Source organism: Ptychodera flava, chromosome 17, assembly GCF_041260155.1.
Source record: "Ptychodera flava strain L36383 chromosome 17, AS_Pfla_20210202, whole genome shotgun sequence".
NCBI classification, from domain to species: domain Eukaryota; kingdom Metazoa; phylum Hemichordata; class Enteropneusta; family Ptychoderidae; genus Ptychodera; species Ptychodera flava.
The window spans coordinates 36,742,104-36,767,776 of NC_091944.1; the positions used below are offsets into that span (position 1 = coordinate 36,742,104).

At 36.2% G+C, this 25,673-nt stretch overlaps 1 protein-coding gene across 2 annotated transcripts; it reads left to right on the forward strand.

The window, feature by feature from the left end:
- Positions 1–1,384: 1,384 nt before the first annotated feature.
- On the forward strand, positions 1,385–24,471 carry LOC139116212 (vang-like protein 2-A). Of its 2 annotated transcripts, XM_070678779.1 has the most exons (4): positions 1,385–1,592; positions 2,263–2,392; positions 17,767–18,093; positions 18,698–24,471. In XM_070678779.1, exons 3-4 carry the CDS (start codon positions 17,791–17,793, stop codon positions 20,144–20,146), a joined length of 1,752 nt encoding a protein of 583 aa, XP_070534880.1. In that variant the 5' UTR covers positions 1,385–1,592; positions 2,263–2,392; positions 17,767–17,790; the 3' UTR covers positions 20,147–24,471. The 2 variants fall into 2 exon arrangements, with proteins under 2 accessions (XP_070534880.1, XP_070534879.1); XM_070678778.1 differs by having other exon boundaries at positions 1,385–2,392.
- Positions 24,472–25,673: the final 1,202 nt, after the last annotated feature.

The window sequence follows — 25,673 nt, forward strand, 5'->3', positions numbered from 1 at the left end:
GCCGCGGCTTCAATTGGGAATTTTACGGTAAGATTGCCGTGGGGTATTACATAAGTAAATTTATTGTAGTGGGCCGCCGGAGGCGGCCCGCCGGTAAAGAGGGTCAATCATGGCCATTGCATGAAGTAAACCTAATTGGAGTGGGCCGCCAAAGGCGTCTGCCCGTTAAGAGGGTCATGGGTAATACATAATGTGTATTTATTGTAGTGGTAAAGAGGGTAAATCATGGCCATTGCATGAAGTAAACCTAATTGAAGTGGGCCGCCAAAGGCGTCTGCCCGTTAAGAGGGTCATGGGTAATACCTATGTATATTTATTGTAGTGGGCCGCTGAAGGCGGCCCGCCGGTAAAGAGGGTCGATCATGGCAATGGCATAAAGTGAACTTTATTGTTGGTATTATGTTTTAGAAAATGTGGTGACCCCCCCTTTCCTACCAGTGAAAAAGCGATGACCCCCCCTTTGCGGATTCCAAAATTATGATGACCCCCCCTGGATTTTGCCGGCCCCCCCCGGCCGTAAAAACTGAACGGTACCTTAGGCCCTAAAAAAAAAAAAAAAAAAAAAATCAGGGGAAAGGACTTTGTTTTGCCAGTGGTTCACAGCAAGCACCGTAAGCAAATGACGCACCGCAAATATTTCACCTTGACCGTTCAAGCGGTACAGATCAAAGTTTACGATACTCCGTGTCTGTTTTCCTCCCATCTTTTACCGCAAACCCTTGGCCGTGACCATGATTTTGGACAAGTACATTTAAAATTTGGTTTATTTGCGAAGATAAGACTCGATATAGGACGCTGCATAACACAGTGATTTGGGCTATAGACTCTGGAGTTGTACCACTACCGTTTTGCAGTCAATGACTGGCAGGTGTGCAGTACAGCAGTATAATATATCGGTGAGGCCCGTACTTCGCGGAAGACCCTGCAGTATGGCCTCCAAAACAGCTCATTATCACAGGGCTGGGCCTCGGACTCGGAGGGAGGCAGGGGCAGTGTGCGTCTATTGCACGTCAGATTCAACGACATTGTGAACCATTTACAATAGAAATTGCATGAAACATGTATTTAGTACGGGGATACGATAATACACGGACACTTTTTCCAGAACCACAGCCGAAATTTTGCTTCTTTGGCTTGCAGATCAACTTCCGGTTGACCAATCATGGAGGCCGATGTTGAGTAGCTCTTCCTAGTATTGCTTCCCACCCTTAAAGTGGACGCACCACAATACTGATTATTAAAAGAGATGTTCAAAGCAATAATATTTAGGGTATTTATAGATGAAAAATTAATAGAAATGAATTATACTTTTCACCTTTAAAAGTTATTTACTTGATTACTTTTGAAAGTAGCAAAAATTAATAATTCCCAGAGGGGTGATGATACTTATGTACATACACCAGGGACGTTCAATGGCGCTTTGTGCAGTTCTAGAGGGATATACTTCAAAATGTCTTAAATTTTAGTCGTTTTGTGCCTTTGACGACAATTTGGTACATTCGAGATATTTTGGAGAACTTAAAGTGTGTGGTGATCAAGCTCGTCACTCGCAAACCACATCGACTGAAGGAGAAACTCTTGTACTTGCAAAGGTCTGTATCTCCATTTCAACGAAGCCGTGTTTTTCACCCTGTGGCCCGTGTGTCGAACTCATTCCAGACGTTGATTTTCTTCAGTTTTATTGACAATCACCGTATGCCGTTTCTGCACCAACTATCATCTGAGAATCATATACCTGAACATCGATGGCTGTATTCTACTGACCCAGTGGGAAATCGATGCTTCTAAATGCGCTAGTATCAAGTCGTCGTTTGGTCAGATTCGCTAAACAAAGCAGCCAGGCTCATTGAATGTTTGTACAAACCATCCATTCTGTGACAGTGCACTAGTGACTCCCAGCGTCTGCCTGTTTGTTCGGTTGTATTTGTCGATATAACACTCCTGATTTTCACACGCAGTGAAAACCATGAACTGTACATTATATCTGTCTACTTCCTAGGAGAACCCCAAGACCGTTCCCTATGCTGTGACTATCGAACAACTTGATTTATAATCGAAAGGTTGTTCAACACTCTTAGTCTATAGAGGTCAAGAGAAGCCCTGTCGTCACCGAAATGTTTTAAAATTTGTCTGTATTTAACGAAAATTACCTATACGACGCGGACATACTTTCTGAGGAAAAAGATCTCTCCACACCGCCCTGGAAAACAAGCTACATTGATTAGTGTTGCCGTCAGGTGTGAATTTTCGTTCTTTTTCCAGCGTTAATTGCTTTTAGGAAGCCATCTTGGTTGAGTCACCGAGCTGTGAGGAGAGGTCAAGTTTTCTAATCGTGTCCGAAAAGTCTTGACATTGTCAAGCCTCGGTGAAGATATCGTTTGTTTGCAAGCAGGTAAGCGGATGAGTTTACTTGGATGTTAAAAGATAAATGATATCAGTTTTAAATGGTAGAAACGTGCCATGTTATGTCGTCGGATCACTAAATTATACGATGTGTTTTATGTTGTATTTTAGTACAAGAATCGTGAAACTCTTCAGTGTCAGGTATGTTGATATGCAGCGGGCAAGCAAATTGTTAGTTCTAATAATGGAATCGGCTTGGGACTTTCTAAATGTCTGAAATAGAGGAATGTGCTATTAACGTAAGAATTTGGCATATAGTGTTAGAAGTTAAAATTTGAAGGTCACCTGAATTTCATGATTATTGTTTACCAATAAAACCACGTTTGGGGTTGTTATTGTATTTCAGTGTTGTTACGGGTTTTCGTCAGTTGATTGCTGAAGTTTCTATCATGTTACATTGTTACGTTTTTGAGTTGGATTCATCTCTCGTGTCATGGAGTATTTGTGGTACATAATCCCTATTCCCTTGTCAAAAACGAGAAATGGGACCACAGTAAGTTTTACAAGATGTTGTGATTATGGACCATAAAATAGTATCTGTGCATGAACTAAGAAAAGTGCAGGGTACATGATGTAGTTTTCAAGTTGAACCTTTATAATCTCTCATTTCTTCCTAAGACATCCTTAAACATTGCACACAAATGCAGGTGTAAAACAACTTACAACATGCTGATATTAAGCATTTTTGTAGGGAATCTTAACAGATATTGAATAGATGATTATATATCAAATTGAACTTGTGTGGGGTAGTATAGTTTGTACAGGTACATTGATTCTTGAATGTCAGTCTCTCTACCAACTGAAAACCAAGCAGGTGTGCACTGGAACCATTTGCAAGACAGGAGATTGCACATATGGTTATCTTACTTTGTGTGAACATTCATGAAATTTAGGCTGTCACTTTAACTTTGTTATTGTGTATTTGATAAACAAGGTAGAGAGTGTTTTTTTACCATGATACCAATCTTCTCATTGTCAATTTCGGAATAATGACAAAGAGAAACTTATAGAGATGTAATACAGGTACATGTAGCTGCTCAGACCTGTAACACTTGTCAGTTGTCAGGATGTTCCCATTTTCTCTCTTTAAAATGCTTCTGCAATGTAGGACAGTCAGTATGCCATAAAGATTAATCCGGTTCTATTCCAGTGGCCAAATAAATCCTAAATTGATGACATTCCAACACAAGAGTGGTCATCTGCTGGAATCCACACACTGATAGTAGGAGCAAGGAATGTAAATGTCTTAAACTCCATGCAAGTTCAATATTGTGTGAGTTAATGTTGTAATGATTTCATTTTTTAAATGTTTTTCTGGTATTTAGTGAAGTTCTGATGACAGAAATATCCCCTCAAAAATAAATATTGGTGTTAGCAATATTTTACGTGCTGTCCCTGTAATATTTTACATTTACACGTTTGTACATATTCATCATTGTTTGTACATATTCATCATGTATGATTTTTTGAATGCAAACCATGCATGACAATTTAAAAGTCATAATTTGTCAACCAAAGAATATCATCACTGACTCTCCTGGAGGTGGAACAGAGAAGTCAGAGTACAGTTTCCTCTCTGTTAAAAACTTTTCTCCATAAGTACGGTACATGTACTTAACTGGTCATATACCAGTATATCCATTGTTCACTAAATCAAGAAGTGAGAGTTTTTTCTGAGAAAGGCAGACATTCAAGGGTTCAAGTCATTTTCACCATGTAAGAGCATAGGAGAAAAATGGACGAGACAGTTTCCAGACATTGTCACAGAATAAATTTTATCATAGACCCTGGAGCGAGAAGTATCTTTCAAAGATCTTTGAGGCAAATCATGAGTTATATCGAGTAATTTTCAGAAGTTACAAGAAAGTTTGATAATAGCTTTGGGAAATATTTTGGCTACTTGCCCAAATCTTACTGCAGTTGGAAATCTGGTTATTTATCACATTTGCCATTTAATTCAATTCAATATGTGGCATGAGAATGACACTTCAGATCGAAGCAAACACTGTACTTAATATTTACTGTTGATTTTTAATTCATGGTTCTGAAAAAAAAATACTTTAGGTTGGATTAGCTTTTTAAGGGCAAAAGTGAGATGACAAAATTTATGAAGTAGGAATTCCTATTTACTTGTTAAATTATGCTTTAAGATGTTCAAGTCATGGGCTTGCCATAAGTTAAATTTATTCATCTAATTGTATTTAAATAGGTAGTCGAGGTGCCATTTCTCATGCTTGGATACTATTATTGGTAAGGGCAAAGGCATAAATGTTTGCTGAACCGTAAATAAATATTGATTTGCTTTACTGCTGGAGGAAAAAGAATCTTTTTACTTTGTAAGGATCAAAAAAAGTGTTGAAGAGAAATTCAGAAAAATTTGTTATTCAGAGCAATAAGACACAGAATTTCAGAAACCGTACTGTAGGATGTCTAGAGATTTACATGTGTACATGTACATGCCAAGTGATATCATGCCAGGACACAAATGCTATGTCTTGCATTGGATTAACCTTAGTTTCAATAGCCACGTTTGCTTTCCTTGCTAAGCTTGGCAATTTTTTCCCCAAGTCATTATAAATTTTAATGTTTTGTAACCCCTGTGAAAGATACATTGTATACTGTGAAGGAAATGGCATGCCCACCATGTTAATGGCCCAGTGTCAACTGTAGTATAATCATATTGAGAGTTTCAGGTCAAAACGAAATAGACAAAATTACCATAGCTATGTAGGCTCATAAAGCTTTTTACAAGACTATCAACTAAAACATGTCATCAAGGCTGAATTTGTTACTAGTGTTTAATTTTCATAAAAATAATTACAAATTTTCGTTAGATTTTGTTGTTGACTCTATTCTCAATGAAGGAATGTTGAATGTACAGTATATGCTTAGTTCCTGCCAACAGATAGAAATCACTGTTTAGTTATTCAAGGCCGCTACTGGTTTGACCTTGTTAGTAACTTCTGTCCTGCCGACAGTCTCTTGCAGTGTGTTATTTGGGCCTTCAGGAGGAAATCAATGAAAGTACTTGCTTAGTCTTTCCAAGATTTGATCACTGACCATGAAAGCTTGTTTCATTCTGCTTTGTTGTGTACACTAAGGTTATTAAATACCTGTAGGGAAATGATTGATAGACATCAATGAACACAGTCAAGATCACATTGCATGTACATTTCTGGTGAACACTGAATTTGTGTGCTTGAAAAGTTAACAATTGTAAACCTGATATCATTATATCAAAATCATAGTTCATTGCAACCTACACATGTGTAATCTTAATCTTGTGAGTACTTTTATCATTATGACATTCTTAAATCATTATGGAACCACTGTGCAGGGATTTCATCCTGGTTACAAGAATAAAATAGGAACCTGGAATTATATGTGTTATAATGAAAGAAAAATATCACAGCATAGAAGTTTGAAAGCTAAGCCTCAGAGATAGAGTTTTGTGTTTTCATAGTGAATGAAATGAAACAATTTGTTTTGAAATCTATCACAATCTCAACCCTTACACTGCACAGCTCATGTGTCACCATCCAGTCAAGATGATCTACTTAGTGAGGCATAACATTTCCCATATGTTGCATTTTAACAAAGACTTGAACATTTGGAGGCCCTGAAAACAGATTCTGTAAACATGATTTTTACCAACTGAAGCTGCAGTAAAATACCATGCTGAGTACAGTGTTGGTGAAAATGCATAGATGCATACGGTTTGACATAATATTGCTTCTCACAGAGTGTGCAGATGGAGAAGTATTGACTGGATAACAATTAATTTTAATACGCAGTTGACTGATTGGTTTATCATCTGAAGGTTAAATGTGGTCTTGTCAAAACTTGACAAAGCATTCCTACAATATTATGATTATGATGTTAAAATTTTGCATAGCATTTGAAATGTGAAACTGAAAGTCTGCTGAACCTAGCTACAATTACCCTGTTCACACAAATAAAGTTGTGTTGCTACTTCATCGATGCTACTTTCACGTCAATGTTATAAAACAATCTAAATGCTTGGTGTTAGCCCAGCATCGGATCAATTTTATCCCAATCAGGAAGGGATTCTAAAGCCGATACAAATCTGAGTCGGCCAATATCTCTGTGTGTTGATGCATAACACAGGCCCTTGTCCAAGATGTTCGTTATGTTTACATTTTAAAAGAAGTTTTAAATCCAGTCCTTATCATCCCATGTAGTCAGAAAGAAATTTTCCCACCAAGTTTCACTCTGCAAACGAGAGCATGTCATCAAATTTAGTGCTTGTACAACTGAGCAATGTAGTTAAATATGCCATGTACTGATTATTTCTTCACTGCCAACATATCCCATTCCAGTCCACACGCTCAATGAAGAAATGCTGAAGTTGTCCAGTCTCCGATGGTTATATTCAGTGGTGGTCATATTAGCTTGTCTTGTGTATAAAACACATGCATGATAAAGCATGAATGGTACAAACCATACATTGTTATCCAAGTCCACCAATTTGAACTTTAAAAGGTCAGAGGTCACACAGAGCCAAAGTTACATTGGCATAATTTTTCCTTGCAATCATGTCTGAACAGAAACTATTTTATTTAATTTTTATTCCAGAGCTATTTGGCCCTGGTCAAATTTTCCTGTGTGAACCAGGTTACAGCGTACTTGTATGCTGTAATATTCTACCACAATGATGAAACATCAATTTAACAAGCTGCAGTGTTCTCTTATACAGTTAATAATATGACTGATCTGACATGTTTGCCTTGTATATGCTAATAGACCTTTTGGTAATAAAATCTGTACCATCTACTATTATACAGAATCTGTCACGTAATCAAAATTTATCATTTTTGACATGTTGATATTTCTGACCTATAAAACTTGAATTTCTAGTACACAGTTACACAGGTTTTTCCTCAGTATTTGTTCATTTGTCATGGTGTTCCCCAAAATGTATCTGTGGTAGTTGATAGACTGTTTCAATGTAATATTCAGTTTGTCTACATGTGCATGTTCTGTAATACAGGTCAAACAGGACAGGTACAGTATTTGCCCACAGGACTTCAAATCAATTTACTACTTACTGGTACAGTCTGACTTTGTACTACGGGCACTAAATTTCTGAAATTTGTAGTCCTTTGGGGACACCAAGTTAATTTTATCATTCATTCTATGCATAGCGCCACACAGGTACTGATATTTTGATAAATCACTTTTACACCTAGTGTACATGTGCCCGGACAACATAACAAGCAGGCAGGCAGTAGATTACGTGTCCATCTCAGTGTGAAACTGAAGATCACAATTTGTTAGAAAATCTTTTTAATTGCCAGAATTTCAAAGATGCTCATAAAACTAACCTGTTCACCCCCAGTTCCCTGTAAACAGGTCCACCCTCACCATTGATAACAATGGGTTTAGGCCAATCATGGTGACAAGGTTAAATCCCAATAGCTGTTAATTTTATGCGTTATTTTCATTATTTTATTTTCAAACCAAAGTTGGTTTGTGTAAATGTGCTAACTGAAGGACGTATATAGTAGTATCAGTGCTCACTGATTTGGACCATACCGACATGTTTTAACAGGCTGAATAATAAACGGGTGCTGCACTTATAAAATGGTGCCCCCACGGAAAAGTACAAAAAACGCAGTATTTCCTTCATCGTGATCATACCAGAAACAAGTATGATGCCATTTATTTTCAGAATGCACAACACACGATGGCCAACATTTTGTTATTGTAGTCTTTATTTTCTCTGTCATTCTATTAGTTTTTGAAAATGGTAGGAAATCTAAAATGATGTTAAAACGTTTCAATTATCATGCTACTTTCGACTCTTATGACAGTGTCTTACACTTTTTCAGTCTTTGATGGGTCTAATTCAAAGGAAACTGAGGATATTTTAAGATTGGTTTATTACATGGTCGCAGCTATTTGGGCTTTAATATCACACATTGTCGATTATTTACAACAGTTCAAACTCAACTGAAAATTGATTGCCTTAGTGACACACAGTACATACACCATAAATTGTATTTAATATGTACAATGGATTTACCAACCTGTCAAGTGCAACCTGTAATGTGCATGTCTACACAGGTATATGTAACCTAACCTTTTGAAGAGATTATGTGCATGCTCAGTATCCTGTACATTATGTGTATAAAATGTGCCACCATATGTACACTGTGTACATCATAGCAAATTTTATATTCCTCAATCTAGCATAATCCCGTAGTGGCATTTGCACACACTGCTGGTACATGTCAATTTCATCAGAAAAGGAGAACATAACAAACAGAGACAAATTAATGAGACAGCTAAGTGTATATTTGTTCCCAATTCCCAAGGTTTTGTTTTTTTTTATCAAGTAGCATTCATTAGGAGTGATGCTACATGGTCAAGCTGTTTTCCATGATGGAGTGATACCAGTCATGTTGTGCTTTGTTGTGGAAAGACTTGAAGCAAAGCCACTGGAAGTCCATGCAAATTGTATTGGCATTCATGTGTACAACACATGTACCTTGAGGCACACATTTTCTTGAAAGACATTAGACAGTGTTCTTGTTTCACAAAAGGTCACATCTTTGGTGAATTCCTTTATTGCAATCCCATAGAGTAAAGCAATAGCACAGTTCACAGTTAAATAGTCATGAGTAGTCTCTTGCAGTGGAGTTGGACTTTGAATTCATCATCACTTCTGCTTCACTGAGCTCTGTTCACTAAGTGACTGCACCGATGAAGCACTTACTGCTCACACACATCCACATCACAGCTACATCTTTTACTGATCTGTGCCTACAGCTACATACATCAACATTTACATGGAAGATATTCAATGCATAACCAGTTGCATAGCATCTCACTCAGACTAAGTACATCTGCCATGAAGTCTGCATTCATCACAAGCATACATTTAGATTGCTCATTACATTGAATAGGTCAAGCTATGGTGCAAGGAATCTGTGAATTCTTACACATGTTACAAATTAAAATGTAGAGATCAAATAGATCATTCCACAATGTAAATGGCGTTCTGGAATACACCACATGTATATGTGATAGGTATTGATGAAATTTTTCTGTTGTCTCATGAAAATTTAATAATATTCAATTTAAACTTGTGTAATGAAAACTAGAGGTGTTGTGAATGTTGTACAGATTGTTTGCCAACCCATTATCCTGTATGATTAAATTTATTACATCTTTCCTTTCAAACACCTTTCTACAGACATTAGGCGACAGTTGTCTACCCTGGGCGGCAGTAGTCTGAAATATTGTCCTCATGATCTCTTGTGTTTGTCAAAACCTTCATACCCTATAACACGGGCTGTACATGTACTGTCACAACCCTCATACCCTATAACACTGGCTGTACATGTATACTAAGTCTATACTGTCACAACCCTCATACCCTATAACACTGGCTGTACATGTATACTAAGTGTATACTGTCACAACCCTCATACCCTATAACACTGGCTGTACATGTATACTAAGTATATACTGTCACAACCCTCATACCCTATAACACTGGCTGTACATGTATACTAAGTATATACTGTCACAACCCTCATACCCTATAACACTGACTGTACATGTACACAGCATATATGCTGTCACAATCCTCATGCCCTGTAACACTGGCTGTATATGTACACTATGTATACATGTACACTGTCACAACCCTCATACCCTGTAACACTGGCTGTAAATGTATACTATTACTAAGTATACGCACTCTCACAACCTTCATACCCTATCACACTGGCTGCATATTACACAAACTTATACGCTGTCACAGACAACACGTCAAAAAATTGAAATCATCCACATTTGTAGCTGTGTATTCTTGTGTGAAGTTAGGTAAAACATGAAATTATTATAAAGATAAGTTATTTTAAAAAATCATAGTACAGTTACATTCTGTTTGAAGATAAATTGCGTTTGAACTTGTACTCTACATCTGAAGGCAGATGTTTTAAAAATCAGACATTGCCCTCACACTATCACAGAGCGTAAACAGAATTTAATTTAGCCTTAAACCCTTGAGAATTTTTTTTTTACAAAGTTCTATGGTTTCGTTTATTTCTCAAGGGTCTTATGGTTTAACTTATTATGTCTTTACAGATCTGCCACAGTGCTAGCAATATTACATGTATTAGCAGGTCCTCCACATTTTTAAACAATTAATTGTTCAACGTGTATAGTAGAGAACTTTTAGGATTGAGAACAGAAATGTACGTGATAAAAAAGTTCATTTTTCTGTCATTTCAGAAATATCTGTCGTATTGCACTTTTATGTAATGTTACTCAGTAAAGTGTGATACATTTAGAAGTTTGATGATTATGAGCAGATGAGACAGCTTATGTTTGTTGCACTGTCTGTCCATGTTGAAATGATGACCAAACTGCAAGCCCCAGGTAAACATAACAGACTTCATGAGGTCAGTGCAATAACTCAGTGGATCACAGTGTGAAAGACAGAAATGTAGCATCCATTTTAAAGATCATGAACACATTTTGAAATGGCCTCATCTCACAAAACATCAAATCATACTGAAACAGTTTCAGTATGATTTGATGTTTTGTGAGATGAGGCCATTTCAAAATGTGTTCATGATCTTTAAAATGGATGCTACATTTCTGTCTTTCACACTGTGATCCACTGAGTTATTGCACTGACCTCATGAAGTCTGTTATGTTTACCTGGGGCTTGCAGTTTGGTCATCATTTCAACATGGACAGACAGTGCAACAAACATAAGCTGTCTCATCTGCTCATAATCATCAAACTTCTAAATGTATCACACTTTACTAAGTCTCTTAGTGTAGCAGGGTGGCCTCCTGCCTTTCACTCTCATTTCCTGTTACGTAGACGGTAAGACCCACCAATCCTGTTGAAAACAATGGTATAATACTGTATAAATATGCTTGCTATGAAATAATTGTATATTCACATTTATGCAAGCAGTATTAATACAGATTACTGTACATTTTATAATAATCCATGTGTAGCCAATTAACCCTGGTACCAATACAGGATTAATTGATGTACAGTCTATATTTAATTTCAGTTTCAAAATGTCAGTTCTATATATTTACACTTTGTTGTTGAATTGTGTATATATCCAGCAGCTAGAAATCATGGAGAATTTTCCTCAAGGTGTTGGCCTCCCTGTCTTTGCTATTCCTTTTGTTGTAAATGTGCACAGAAAAAAGCTGCTGTTTCTGACAAACTTCACTTATGATGTCTGTGAATTATTTCAAAGCAATGGTGAATGCTCAGCTAGTGTATTTGAATGTCTATGAGATGAACAGTTGCCATTAATTAATGCTTGTGGACTGTCGCCTTCAGGCCTTATGGTCTCCAATTTCAATAGAATAGTTTCATGTCCGCTGCATACCTCAGTAATTCAGCCGACAGGGAGCTCCAATCCTTCCTTTGATACTAATTTTACTGCATAACAAATTCAATCCATGAAACCAGAGAAATGTGAGAACAAATTTTAGCTTACATGTATTTCTGGATATGTAGGAGAACTTGAAAGACAAATGTAGAGTGATTAGACACAAGTCGCAAGGCAAGGTTTGGAAAAGGCATGAGTTTATCAAGAATGTGTTTATTACAGTCTTTGTAATGACCTGAATAATGAACAGACTAAGATTCCTATTGAAGGAAGGCTAGAAGCAGGAAAAGCTATTGTTTGACTGTGTGAATGGTACTGACAAAACGTAATTGATAACATTACTGCTGAATTTGAAAAGACCAGCATGTATATATTAAACATGACAATGAGGTCACCTTCTTGTGTTGTTCGTCATTCAGAATACATTAGCAATGCCCCACACCCTTCACCGCATTCAAAGTGCCTTTCCTGTCATCTAATGCAACACTCATTGATTCCCTTCAATGATCAATAATTATACACAGCTCAGAAGAAAAAGTCACTATGTTGTACTGTAGGCAAATGGTAATCCCAAAAGAATAGCTGTTCATTTGGCCTTGCTGTTATGACCATGAAAAATTTACATTACTGTACACAAGGCATTTTATGTTGATACTGGAAAGAATTCTGCCGGCAGAGTATAAACTGAGCAAATGTTGGAATGTATCACATTCACTAGAATGTACATGTAAAAAAACAAAACTGATACTGTCATATCTAGTAATTGTAGACTCAGGTTTCATTTTTTTAAGATCATGCGCCTTGCCGGGAGTGGAAAATTACTTGTACATGTAGTTTGGTGTTTTACTCGGCTTGTAAACCAGGTCAAATTTTCAGTCTTCTGTGTCACACCTTTATTACTAGCCATTGCAATGAATTCTTTTTGTCAGCTTGATTTCATGCATGTGTGTACCATACCTCTATTCAGATATATTAAAATGATAAGTGGAGAATGTTGTGAGGGTTTTTTGCACAATGCTATCATCTAACATACCTGGATGTTATACAGTAGTATTGGAATTTAACAGTTGGATGTAACAAATCAGCAGGTGAACTGATCAGAGTGGAGATACATAGAAAGCATGTTTATGTTGGGAGAATGAACAACAAGCCTGTCTAGCTGTGTAATGACATACCCCTGTATTTGAATGACTGTTGGAAATTCTGTGCAGGCCTGTTTTGGAAAGTGTATCAAATGATCTGACAGTATTTCGTTTATCAACCAGTCCTTGTCAATTCTTTGCCATGTTTGCATATCTATATAAACCTAGCATTTTTCCCTTGGTCTTCAGAAACTTGAATCAAAGTCTGTAAATTGGTTGTTGCATTTGTACAGGTAAATTGTTGGGCACTGATTAAGACACCTAAATCATAAAGCTATATGTATATCAGAGATATAGATGTTTGAAGATGTTACAGTGTGTGTACTATGAAACTGTAAACTTGTTAAGATTTGACTATCAGTTCAGCTATGTCCAGCCGTTTCTTCCTAGCTGTAAACTTGTTAAGATTTGACTATCAGTTCAGCTTTGTCCAGCCGTTTCTCCCTAGCTGATGGCTTCTGAGTTCTACAGTCAAATTCAAAAATATTTCAACATTCAGGAACATCCAATTTCCATTAATTATATTACATTAGATCCGTTACAACTGATGATGGTATTCCATGATAGATTTTAGTATATGATAGATTTTAGTCACCTGGAGAAAAAGGAAATCTGTTTCTACTGCTTTTATCATGAATTTACCTTGAAAATGACTGGGTCAGTTTAACTGTTAATTAAAAACTATCTACTGTTGATTGACCAATCAGAGTGCTCAATTCAGGATGTTTTATTTACTCGTAAAGCCTTGGTCACCAAATTCCAGAAACGAATGACAGCGCCGTAGTAAAGTACTGTCCAATCAAAAGTGAACATGTCATATTCTGTAGACATCTGGTACGTTTTAATATTCAAATTTGGTAACACAGCGGAAACCAGCTGCAACACAAAATCTGCTGTGCCCTAGGGCATTTATATAATGTGCCCTAGGGCATTTATAGGATGTTCCATTACATTGGAAGGCTATTTCACAAATAAAAGTTTTAATTCATATCCTAAACATGTTACATTGACAAAGGGGACGGTTGACGTAAACACATTGAAAACGAAAATATATCAGTTAGGGGCGATAGTTTTTAAGTCGGATAAAACCCTCGTACTCGGGCTCTTCTGGTATATAAAGTCCAACCCTACGATAAAATGTCTCGGCCTGCGGCCTCGACATTTTATCGTTGGGTTGGACTTTATATACCAGAAGAGCCCTCGTACTCGGGCTTTATCCTATACAACATCAGTCATGTCCAGGCAGGGTACGTGATAGGCATGTCGACAGAAGACAAGGTCAAGTTAGTTAAGTATAAGCAGCTCCTATCCATTCAGTCTTTTCAAAAATGTACATGTGATTGTACCAGCTACTTTCAGAAGACTATATGGTATTATTTGCCTTTTTATGGTATTTTATGCTTTTTCTGAAGAACAGACCTACATACCCATGTTGTTTGTCTTGATGAAAACAACTGCTTGTTGATAGATATTCACAGCATGCATATATGTATTGTGCACAGTATATGTCAATCCCATAGTCCTTATGTGCACATTAATTAAGATGTCTATATATGTAGAAGACATAAAAAGTGCCAATGAGTTGTATCGTTTTGCTTATATAAGTATTGGAGAATCAGATATATAATACTTGCCAATTGTATAATTTTACTCTCAAAATATATTTGCTTGCATCCATGTATAGGTGTTTGCTCAAATGAACAAATTATGAAGTTTGATATGTGACTATTGTAGTATTGACATTCCGCCTCAAAGACTCTGTGAACTATCTGCTTATCTTTGATGAGGTCATTGGTCGCATATTGCATGATAAGACAATGTGTGGCTCAGAGCCACAAGCAGAATAAAGTCATGCAAAATAACAGAATTGATAAATAACTTTTGTTTGTTTTTATGTGTATGTTACATTATTTATTGCATGTCTCTCAATGGTATGTATAATTTCACCAGATGCTTTCAAAATACCTTCATAAATGTTTTATGTGTGTTGAGAAATTAAATTTGTGTGTGGTTACTCATTTACTGTAATTCCATCTCTTTCCACATGATGTATACAGCTAGAGAAAATTGATGAATTTGAATTTAATGTGCACACTTAGAGAGTGGGTGTGTTCTTAAGTACCTCTCAATGTTTCAGTGACAGTCAAAGTGATAAAAAATAAGATATGTCAATACTGAGTGGAGAGATAGCAGCAATTCTGTGTCAGTATCAGACACTTTATGATGATTCATGCACACAGCCAATCAACATATTTCAACTCGTCTTTGTAATAGCACCACAGAGGTTACAGGTCATCTCACTTGTCACATAGAGAGAAGCCTAGCCTGAGTCAGCGTGTGATAATTGACTTCATTCTCCATGCTGCTTGTCAGCCAATGTATCATGCTTTTCAAAGCCAAGTGAATTTTTACACAGTCTATGCACTGGCTTTGCATAATAATTACTTATCCTAACATTGTAGGTCATCGTCTTCTAAAATATCAGCCAATCAAATTGAGCCTCTCATTTATTGGTATCTTATGCATATGAACACATACAGTATTGATACACGTACATTCATTGGCTATTTTACATGTGTTGATATATTTGGTGCATCAACAGCAACACAATTTCTTTATACTTCTCAATGTTTGTCAATTTCAATTCCAAACCAATTTCCAGAGCATGGTCCAATGACAGTGTCACACTCTCTGTTAAGTACAAAGAGCACAATCGGCTATTGTCCGACCATCAAAACAGTCAACATTCGTGTCTTTCACGGATTGATTTTACATGCAAATCAATGTCTCCCCCTAGTTCTTTACATTACTATGATCTATCTTGCTTCATTAATTATGGTTGTTCAAATGAACATGTTATGTATTGAGGGTATATTTTATGAGTTGTGGATGATTTGCAAATTTCATCACTTCTACTATATTTTCCTGATTTACATGATATATACCTGTGCTAAATAGTTGTTCAGACATTTCAAGTGGAATTTACCCGTATTAAAAATTTCATAATCCATCCTATGAAAATATTATAATTTTGTAGAAATATTGTAGGAAGGGTTACAAAAGATGTTATTCAGTAAAGATATGAGTAGAGGTATGTGGAAGCTTTAACAGAAATATTGCCAGTCAAAGTAGGTTAGTAGGGCCGGGGGCCTAATAGACTCCACGGGTGTCAACATTCATTAAACTCTTGTCTTTGAATTGCTAAACTGATAAAACTGGAAGACAATGAATTTATGCTTCCCAATTGTTCATGGTGAATAACCAGTAGTGTAAAATAATTGCTTCATACAATACAGGTCTACATTAAATTTTACTGGCTTTTTATCACTGTAGTCTAACTATGAAAGTTGCGTGTCTGCTGCACATCAAAAAGTTTACAGTCACTATAAAGAATTTTTTTCACCAGTGCAAAAAATGATGTCTGATCAATATTGTGAAAATCATCTCACTAAATTCAGGTTTCAATGTTGAAGCTGCAGTAGTTGTAATATTTGATATAATTTGGGATACTGTTTACTCTTTGTAAAGTGTAGCTTCTTGTTCTCCCCTAAATCAAGTTTGAAATTCCTGGCATTTGACTTATCAACACAGTCTATACATGTATCTAATGTGCAATACTGTTGATAATCAAATTTGAGTTTGGATGGGAATTCATTTGTTACCAATAATATGGTATATTGAACACAGTGCTTTGTATTAACACAGTGTTTGATAAAATCAACTTTATTTCAATGAGTTGAGAGTGCAAATTTTGCCTGAAAGTTTAAAGTATTGTTGATTGCATAATCTCAATAGCAAATTTCTAACATCCCACAGTCAAATTTTTTATTCTGTTGTACAATTTCACCCGTTTATCAGTGATGTTAGTTTTATAATCATGTTTGCTCCTCTCATATTCTCTTCTGGCCCTGTACTCTCTGTTCTTGACAAATACATGTCTATTGCAATTTTACTCATTTAATTCCTGATACACAGTGTGAAATGTTACCATAGCAACAGAATTTCAGAACTCAATCATGCTGAAGGCTGAGGTTAAAGGTCAGAGTAAAGCTATCACATGACTCACCAGATGTCACTCAGCATTGAACAAATTAAAATTGTACCAGTGAGAACCCTTTTAAGTGAAACCTTCCAGATAAGAATTGTACATGGCTAGAACTTAGAAGACATAGAATATTCATCACAGTGCATTAGCTGAGCTGTAAAATCACTTACATACTCTCCATACTTTTAACATTCTGTGTAGCAGTATCATTTGTTCTCCACTTACTCTGCAATATAGCTGGATCATATCAAACATTCCAGTGTGATCTGCGTGTACAGTCTATTAGGGCTGCAAATCAAATATTGATCTGGCGGGTTGCATACTTCTCTACACCAGAAATTCTGTACAGTAAGACGTCTTCTCAGTCAGAAAGAAATATCGACATTCTCTTTTAGGGTGTTTTTCACTGATGGATTCAGAGATCACAAAAATTTAAAACTTTCTTGTTGTGAAAAAAGGAGTCATTAAAGCATCTGTTCTGTGTTTGATTCAAAGGTATTAATTAAGCATACAAAAATACATATTGGCCTTACCATGTAAGATATTACCAAATGTGTATTTTTTATACATGTTGAATTTGTTAATTTTTTGTGCTTTTATAGAAATTTGCATTCATGATTAGTTGATTTCTCCTTATCAGTTTATATTTGTGATTTGTTGATTGTGATTTTTTCTATTTTTAAATAGACATGAGTTGGTTACTGTACAAATGTATGCATCTGTATGACCTTCCAGACTGTTACTTGCTAGACTAAAACATAATGATTTTTCGCACACAGATGATTCCTTACTAAGTGACAACCATGGATAGTGATTCTGGACACTCAAGGAGTAGTCACCACTCCTCACATTCCCACCGAAGTCGACGCAAAGACAAGCATCGTGACAAGTCGAGGGACAGAGACACAGACAAGGAATCAGATAGAGAGCATGGACGTAGGAGATCTCGGTCACGTGATCGTGACAAGCATCGTGACCGGGATCGGGAAGACCGTGGTCATGAGAGTGATGCCAGTCATAGAAGTCATAACAGAGTTAGAGGAGATCGGTCAGTGACGATAAGAACACCTCCCATGGTGACTGATGAAGAAAGAGGTGAAGATGAGGTATGTTATCAAAATATAGATTTATATTTGCTAGTTGCAAGTACATGCATTTTGTGAATTTTTTGTTGTGATTTGCTAGAACCTTATTGTATGATATACATTTGTGGCAAAAACTATGAAAAATTTTACTCTTCATCATTTAAGAGATGCTGCACAGACACATCAGACCTCAAGAAATCAGTTTTCTGCCATTGTAATGGCAAGTCCAAGCTGTTCATTACCATATTCCCACAACTTTTCACAAGTATAAACCCAGTTCTTTCGAGCATTAAAGGGAGGTTGTCGTCAGAACACTGCTCAAAGGTTGCCAGGGACACCTATGACTGATGTAAACACTGTATCTAGGGTATGTTGGCAATTGACAAAAGATAAAACATGTTTGATAAATGAATATTGTAAACTTTAAATGTTGCAGCTATGTTGACGTGATGCATCTATATACCATGTATTAAATACATTGTTTGTAAACAAGAAAGTTGCACACATGCAGTTCCAACGACCACCTCCCTTTAAAGGTAATATGTTAGTTATGTACAATACAAACATGATGTTTACTTTCAGCTGTCTAGTGTTTATTCTGATGGACTTCTATTTTCTTACATAGGTGATAGAAGTTCAGATATTACCACAAGATGATAACTGGGGTGAGAATACAACAGTCATCACTGGTGGTACATCGGAGTATAGTATATCCAATGAAGATTTGACACAGTTTACCAAGGATATGGAAGCAAGTGTTGGCTTTGATTGCAGTCGCTATATTGGTGGTATCATCGCCTTACTTCTGGGAATTGTGGCATTTTTGACACCAATAGCATTTGTCATAATTCCGTTAATCATTTGGGACACACATGAATGTCCAGCGGTGTGCCAGGGACTTCTCATCAGCTTCTCATTTAAACTTGTTATTTTACTAATCGGCAGTTTTGCACTTTTCTTTCGCAAACCCAAATCTACACTGCCACGGATCTTTTGGCTGCGTGCTGTTGTCATGTTGTTGATTGTTGTCTTTGTTGTGGCGTACTGGCTGTTCTATGGATTCCGTATTGCCAACTCTGGTGGAAGTAGCCAGGACACAACAAGCAGTCCTGACACACCAACACAGAAGTCAGACTACTATGAGGATTATGAGAGTGTAGTTGCCTATTCACTCTCCTTGGTGGATGCATTACTCTTTATTCATTATCTGGCCATTGTTTTGTTGGAAATCAGACAAATTACTACTCAATTCACAATCAAGGTGATTCGAACAAGTGATGGGGAAAGCCGCTTCTATACTCTTGGTCAGTTAAGTATTCAACGGGCGGCTGCATGGCTTTTGGAACAGTACTATCGTGATTTCCCTTCATATAACCCTTACCTCCAACAGCTTCCGTCATCTCGAGCATCGAAACATATTTCAAGTTTCAAATTTTATGATGTTGATGGTGGTGTGAATACGACGGTAACAGGACGCTCACGAGCCATACTGGCAGCCAATGCTAGACGCAGAGATGCAAGTCATAATGACCGGTTTTACGAGGAACAGGAATATGAAAGACGTGTGAGGAAACGTAAGGCACGCCTAACTGTAGCTGCAGAAGAGGCGTTTACTCACATACGGCGTATGAATGAGGAACATGGCCCTGCCAACCCAATGGATCCATATGAAGCAGCACAAGCTATATTCCCATCCATGGCAAGAGCCTTGCAAAAATACCTACGCATCACTCGTCAGCAACCAAGATGGACAATGGAATCTGTTCTTAATCACCTTGCAAATTCTATCGGTCACAATTTCACTCCGAAAGCATTTCTTGAACAGTTTTTCAATCCAGGACCGCCAATCCTGGAACATATCAGGGAAGGAAGAGAGAGCCAACAGTGGGAACTGATCTGTGATCAGATGGCTAACTGGCCACTCAAGACTAACACATCATTTATGCTCAGACAAGGAGATGTTGCGTTGTTTGTCTACGTCATGGCCATTCCACACTTCCAACTGTCAGAAGAGGCTTTTGACCACAAGAACAACAAGTTTGTCCTACGTCTGCAGTCTGAAACATCAGTTTAGGCAACACATCCAAAATGACCTAAACATTGGCCATCCTTTACTGGAAGTTATACTGATAGGTAGTGTAGTGTATAATTTTCATCGTTTCCATGAATTCTCTTTCCAAATGTTTTGTGAATCTTGTCATGGAGAAGTACAGAGATGTACTGAAACGCAGCAAGTACAAAATGTTGCAGCTTTATGTTGTCTAAATCAACACCGAAATGCAACAAAAAAGTGACAAAAAAAATATGTTGGTGTAATTTTGGACCAAGTAACAGTGGGAACAATTTGATGCCCTGTACTGTATTCAAATAGGCAACAGTTTAGTATTTGTCATTCTCTGAGTTTTGTTGGGAAAAATACCGAGAAATTCTTATGAATATTGATGTTGATATTAGTGTATAACTGTGGGGCAGTCATTGAATGTCCTCTGCAGTTTCAAAAAATTTTTAATCGTTACAGAAATGAATTTCCTTCTATCACTGTAACTTGGAATGAACTTGCAAATTAAATACATGTAACTAATATTGTATGTTGGGCTGTGATACAAAATCCATGCATTTGTAGTATTTCAGTAAATGTATACTCAGCCCTTCATGTTTTTTGAATGCATGAAATTAAACAGTTGAATTTATAGTGGAAAGACTTTTGAACAGATGTAGAGATGTTTATAGTAATCACTGTAGCAGACTCTATTGCCTTGTTGTGTCATGTATACTCAGGTTTGTGTCCTTATAAAGTATTTATCACTAGCGTTTTACATCTTCTGTTGTACATAATACAGTCTCATCCAAAACTCTGAAATTTTCTGACCAAAAAGATTCTTATAAATACATAATACAAAGCCTTAAAATAGTTTACTGTTGATAGAGGTCTTTTATTTCGCTTCTCTGTAATTCCAGGTGTATAAAACGTATAATGATTTGTGTTTATGTTGGGAAATATCAGAATTTGGTAGTCGTTGGATTGGTTTCACAGATGAGGTTGAGAGCTTTGACAGGTTTTCATCTCACTCAAGATACTTTTCGTTTCATACCATCAAATGTCACTCCAAAGGGCACAGTGACATGAAATTATATCACAATTATGAAATGTTAGTAATAATATTTCTCATGCAGAAGTGTAATTTAAAAATAAATGTAATTCATTCTATGAAATCGCTCTAAGTATGTTGGTATTTCAGTCTCCTCTAGCTGTTTGATGACTCACACATAGTGTAACATTGATGTTTCCAGTTCAAAGCATTCAGAAAATATTCACCTGACTCACCAACATTCTCCCTCTCACAATATCTCACGCAGACGTCCTGATAGTATTTGCTAACAATATATAGCAGTGAATGTGAACAAAAGAGCTATCAATTTATAAGACAAATATATGTTCTTACTGTTCAACTTTGTAGAGCAAAGTTGATTGTCACTATGTCTGTAGTTGTGTGACTCAGATGACAGTCACGTGACACAATTCTCTGTACATCTCTACATCTGTTCATTATAGTCACTAAATATTTCACTTTGCTTAGAAATTGTATGTTAAAATGTGACTTTAATGCTTACATAAATAATGCTAATAAATTGAATGTATAGGCAAGAGTAGGCCAGCAGTGGGTGAGTTGATTCTGTGAATTATGTTGCCCCAGTCCAAGAATTAGTGTAATTATTGTCTTCAGTCAAATTTTGTACACAATCATGTATCACTGGGACAATTGTATTGATGTGTAACCTAGCAACATGATGATATCTTATGAAACAAAATAATGGCAGATTCCATTAAACAATTTGATCTTTCTTTTCATCTATCATTATCAATGCCATGATGCTTTGTGTAATTTCAAATGCAGTATTTTATCAATTTTCTTAGACAGAGAGGGATGTAGCAAGTGTAATCTTAGGAAAATTCTGTTGAGTATATTCCAAAATTTATCAGTCTTGCAAAATAAAGCGCCTTAAGTCAGTTTCTTTCAGATATTTTTTTTTACTACAGTTTTTAATCCCTAGTTTTACAGGATAACGTTAGTGATATATTTGTTGATATTGGCCATTTCTTGAGAACAAAAAGAACTTTTGTATTTTGTTAGTTTGTTTATAACTATTGTAGTATATTCTTTCCTCCAGTGAAATTGTAACTACCCATTTAATGTTAAGTCATTGTCAATTACTGATGACAATTTTACCAATTTAGTCATAAATGTAATAATTCCAAGCATTTCATCCTTCAATTTGGAAATGGGAACATGATTGAATACTTTGTATCTTGTAATTCTGTCTGTTTAGATCGTTTATACAATGGTTATGGTCTGAAAGAATTAGTGATGGCTTCTGTTAATCAGTGCTTTGTGGTGATTCTGATGTCATCAATGATAAATACAAGGCTTCAAAATTGATACTGTCCCTAAAATATGGATATTAATGTGTTGAAGGACACCATCGTTGTACTAAAATTATATGAAAATCAAATCTTTATTGTGGCACATCCTGCGTGACCAAAAAAAATCGAAATTTTGTGCAGTGTTTGATTTCTGTCATTGTCAGTTCCAGGACTTGCCTATGAATTTTATCAAAATACAAGAGAGATAGAATCAGGTCATTATATCGTGGGTTTGAATGCAAGATTACAAAGTCAGATTGAGCTGGACTGTTATAGATGTAAGTTTTGAAATGTCAATAATGAACTGTGAAAAGGTTACTGTCAGTGCATTATAATGCCTTGCTCACTAAGCTGTGGTCAAACAGTTCCAATATTTTGTGGCGTACGTCATAGAAGTCAAATTAAAACTTTAGATATTCTGAATATGTATTTGTTACCAAATATAATGTGTATGTTGTATTATACTGTGTGGAAAGCAGTACTAGCTATCCTGCCCAATCCCAATTTACCTGTAATTGACATCCATGTAGGACACCTCCCTTTCTATCAGTTTCTAATAGCATGTCTGAGTCATCAGCTAGACTGACTTGTTGTCTACAATGAAGCATGTGTCAATACTCTATTCCAACATCAAGACTCACCATTGCTCAACTAGTGAAGTGTTCTACTATTCTAATATATACAACCAAATGCATTTTCTGTTTGTTGGTTGAGTGCATACTTATACTGACAAGATGATGGTCATTACCTGAGAGTAATCATTCTTCCATGAAATTGATATACATTTACTGGCATTAATTGATGTATCAAATCAAAGACATTGATTGACAGTCATTGATGTGTCAAATCCTAGTCATAGGTTTCCATTAATGCATCAAATCTGACACACTGATGGATATAAATTGATGTACAAAATCATAGAAATTGATTGACTTTTCCTGAGACATCTATTGATGCACAAAATCTACAACATTGATGCATATTAATTAGTAAAATAAAATCAGAAATGTTGATAGACATTTAGTGACATTTATACCAAATCTAAAACGTTGACGAACATTAAAGGGACAAAGTCACTGTCTTTCAATTATATTGGCTATTTATGTTTCATAGAAGCATCTATTCATGTTGTTCTTCTCTCTGTAACATCCTAAACTGTCAGTTGCCACATCTCTACTCCCTTCCTGATTGTGGATATAACAATAAACACTTTGATGACATAATTTATGGTACATACTAGAAATGATGTCATCAATATATTTACATGTTATATGTAAATGCAAGGCATGGGTAGATCATAGGCAACATAGAAAATTTAATCACATGAAACAAAAAATATTCAAAATAATGTGAAAAGAATCGCAATTTGTCCCGTAATTGATGTATCAAATCTGTGACACTAATGGACAAATAGCAAACCAAAATATTGATTGATGTTAATTGATGTATCAAATCTGAGACATTGATGGAAATTCATTGATTTGTCAATCTGAGATTGATCTGTGTTTAATGATGTATAAAATCTTATGAACACACAACAAATGTACTGAAGGAGATTATTGATATGACACTGGTACTTGTGTAAATGGAATATATCATGTCACGGAATGTGGATATTTTATGTGTGAACTATATCAATGACTGCAATCTTTGTCTTAGCTATTTGCTACAGCAAGTATGTTGATGTTGGAATATTGTAATCTAGTTAAACCATATCTGAATTCAAAATTTGAAATTTTCCATTTCAGCCTGGACCACAGTAAGTGATCCAATGACAGAATGATCAGCATTGATTATTCAGATGACAACAGACACTAGGTTACTGTCAAATTGTATTCTTTATCAATGATAAATGTGATAGATGTACTTGTTTCATTTTGAGGTGTTCTTGGCTAGTATTTTTGTAAACTAACGATTTCACTATTATGCCATTTCCTGCACAGTATGTCTTAATAAACAGTAACAGCTTGTATGTATTTCATAGTAGTGTTTCCATTTCTTTGTTCTTGTACTAACCTTGACAATCATGCAACTCCATGGCTGATATCACACCTCAGATTACATTAACCTTTACAGATCAACTTAATTCAGATTCAAGGAATAGCAGTGTACTGCACTGAAATATTGCCATGACAGCTTGGCTTGTTGAAGTCTGTATTTTTCTACATAATCCCCCAAGCCCTGAACAGTGTAATTTGCTAAAAGCCAAGGTGTGCAGTTGTGCCATGGAAATTATAAAAATACATAAATATCCATGCCTGCATTGTGAAAGACTCTAAGATTAAATGCCACTTCACCTCTGTACAAGGACTTGATGTTGCATAAACATGAAAGAAAATCCATCATAGCCACATGATTTACCCTTTGAACGCTGTAATTTTTCCTGCCAAAAATTTTATTGCAACATTTTACCTATTTTATTTTTTATGTCATTCTTTCACAAGATTGGACCAAATGAACATCACATTTCATGGGCTACAGATGATTATCAAAAGTTAAGTAAAAATTAGGAAAACATTGAAGGCCACAAAAATTTGACTTTGGCGCTCAAAGGGTTAAATTTAACCAATACCGCTACAAACATGCATTGCAAAATCCTGGGAGTGAAGTTCTCCTGACTGCTTCATTTACATGTGCAGTTGTGTAGACAAATATGGTATTTAACCTGTTCACTTGAAAAATCTTTGGTTACCTTTACCAAAACACACAAAGTTGTTAGCTTTTATAGGAAATACCTGAAAGACATCCATTTAGCCGTAGAAATAATCAAAGTTTGCCTTTTTGGCTGTTTTTGATGGGGGCTTTGCTCAAGTTAACATTCTAAGAGTAGCAGGAGTGACACAGTGGACAGCAAAGTTAATGAAGTAGAACTTGATAGCTGGACAGTCACGTTGCAAAGTAGCAGGATTGGCCACACTGGTGTCATTTCCTTAGTTCATGTAGTGCTTGCTTTATGGTGTCCGGTGTTTTCACACATCATGCAAAAAAATAAGTTGCCATATCCTGCTGTCTTGTGTTCAACTACACATGACTGGTGTGACCTTTGCACTCTGGTCATTGTCTGGCATCCATACCCTGAGGCAAAGCAGTATGTCTTGGTTTGTTGTTGGACATTCCTGCTGATGTGCTGTGGTTGCATAGGACAGTGTTCTTCAGAAAATGACCTTTGGAGAGTTAA

Excerpts from the sequence above, each read along its gene's own strand:
- LOC139116212 (XM_070678778.1), top strand. The coding sequence starts at position 17,791 with ATGGATAGTGATTCTGGACACTCAAGGAGTAGTCACCACTCCTCACAT. Across the intron at positions 18,094-18,697 it reads AAGAAAGAGGTGAAGATGAG|GTGATAGAAGTTCAGATATT; the intron begins GTATGTTATCAA and ends TTTCTTACATAG.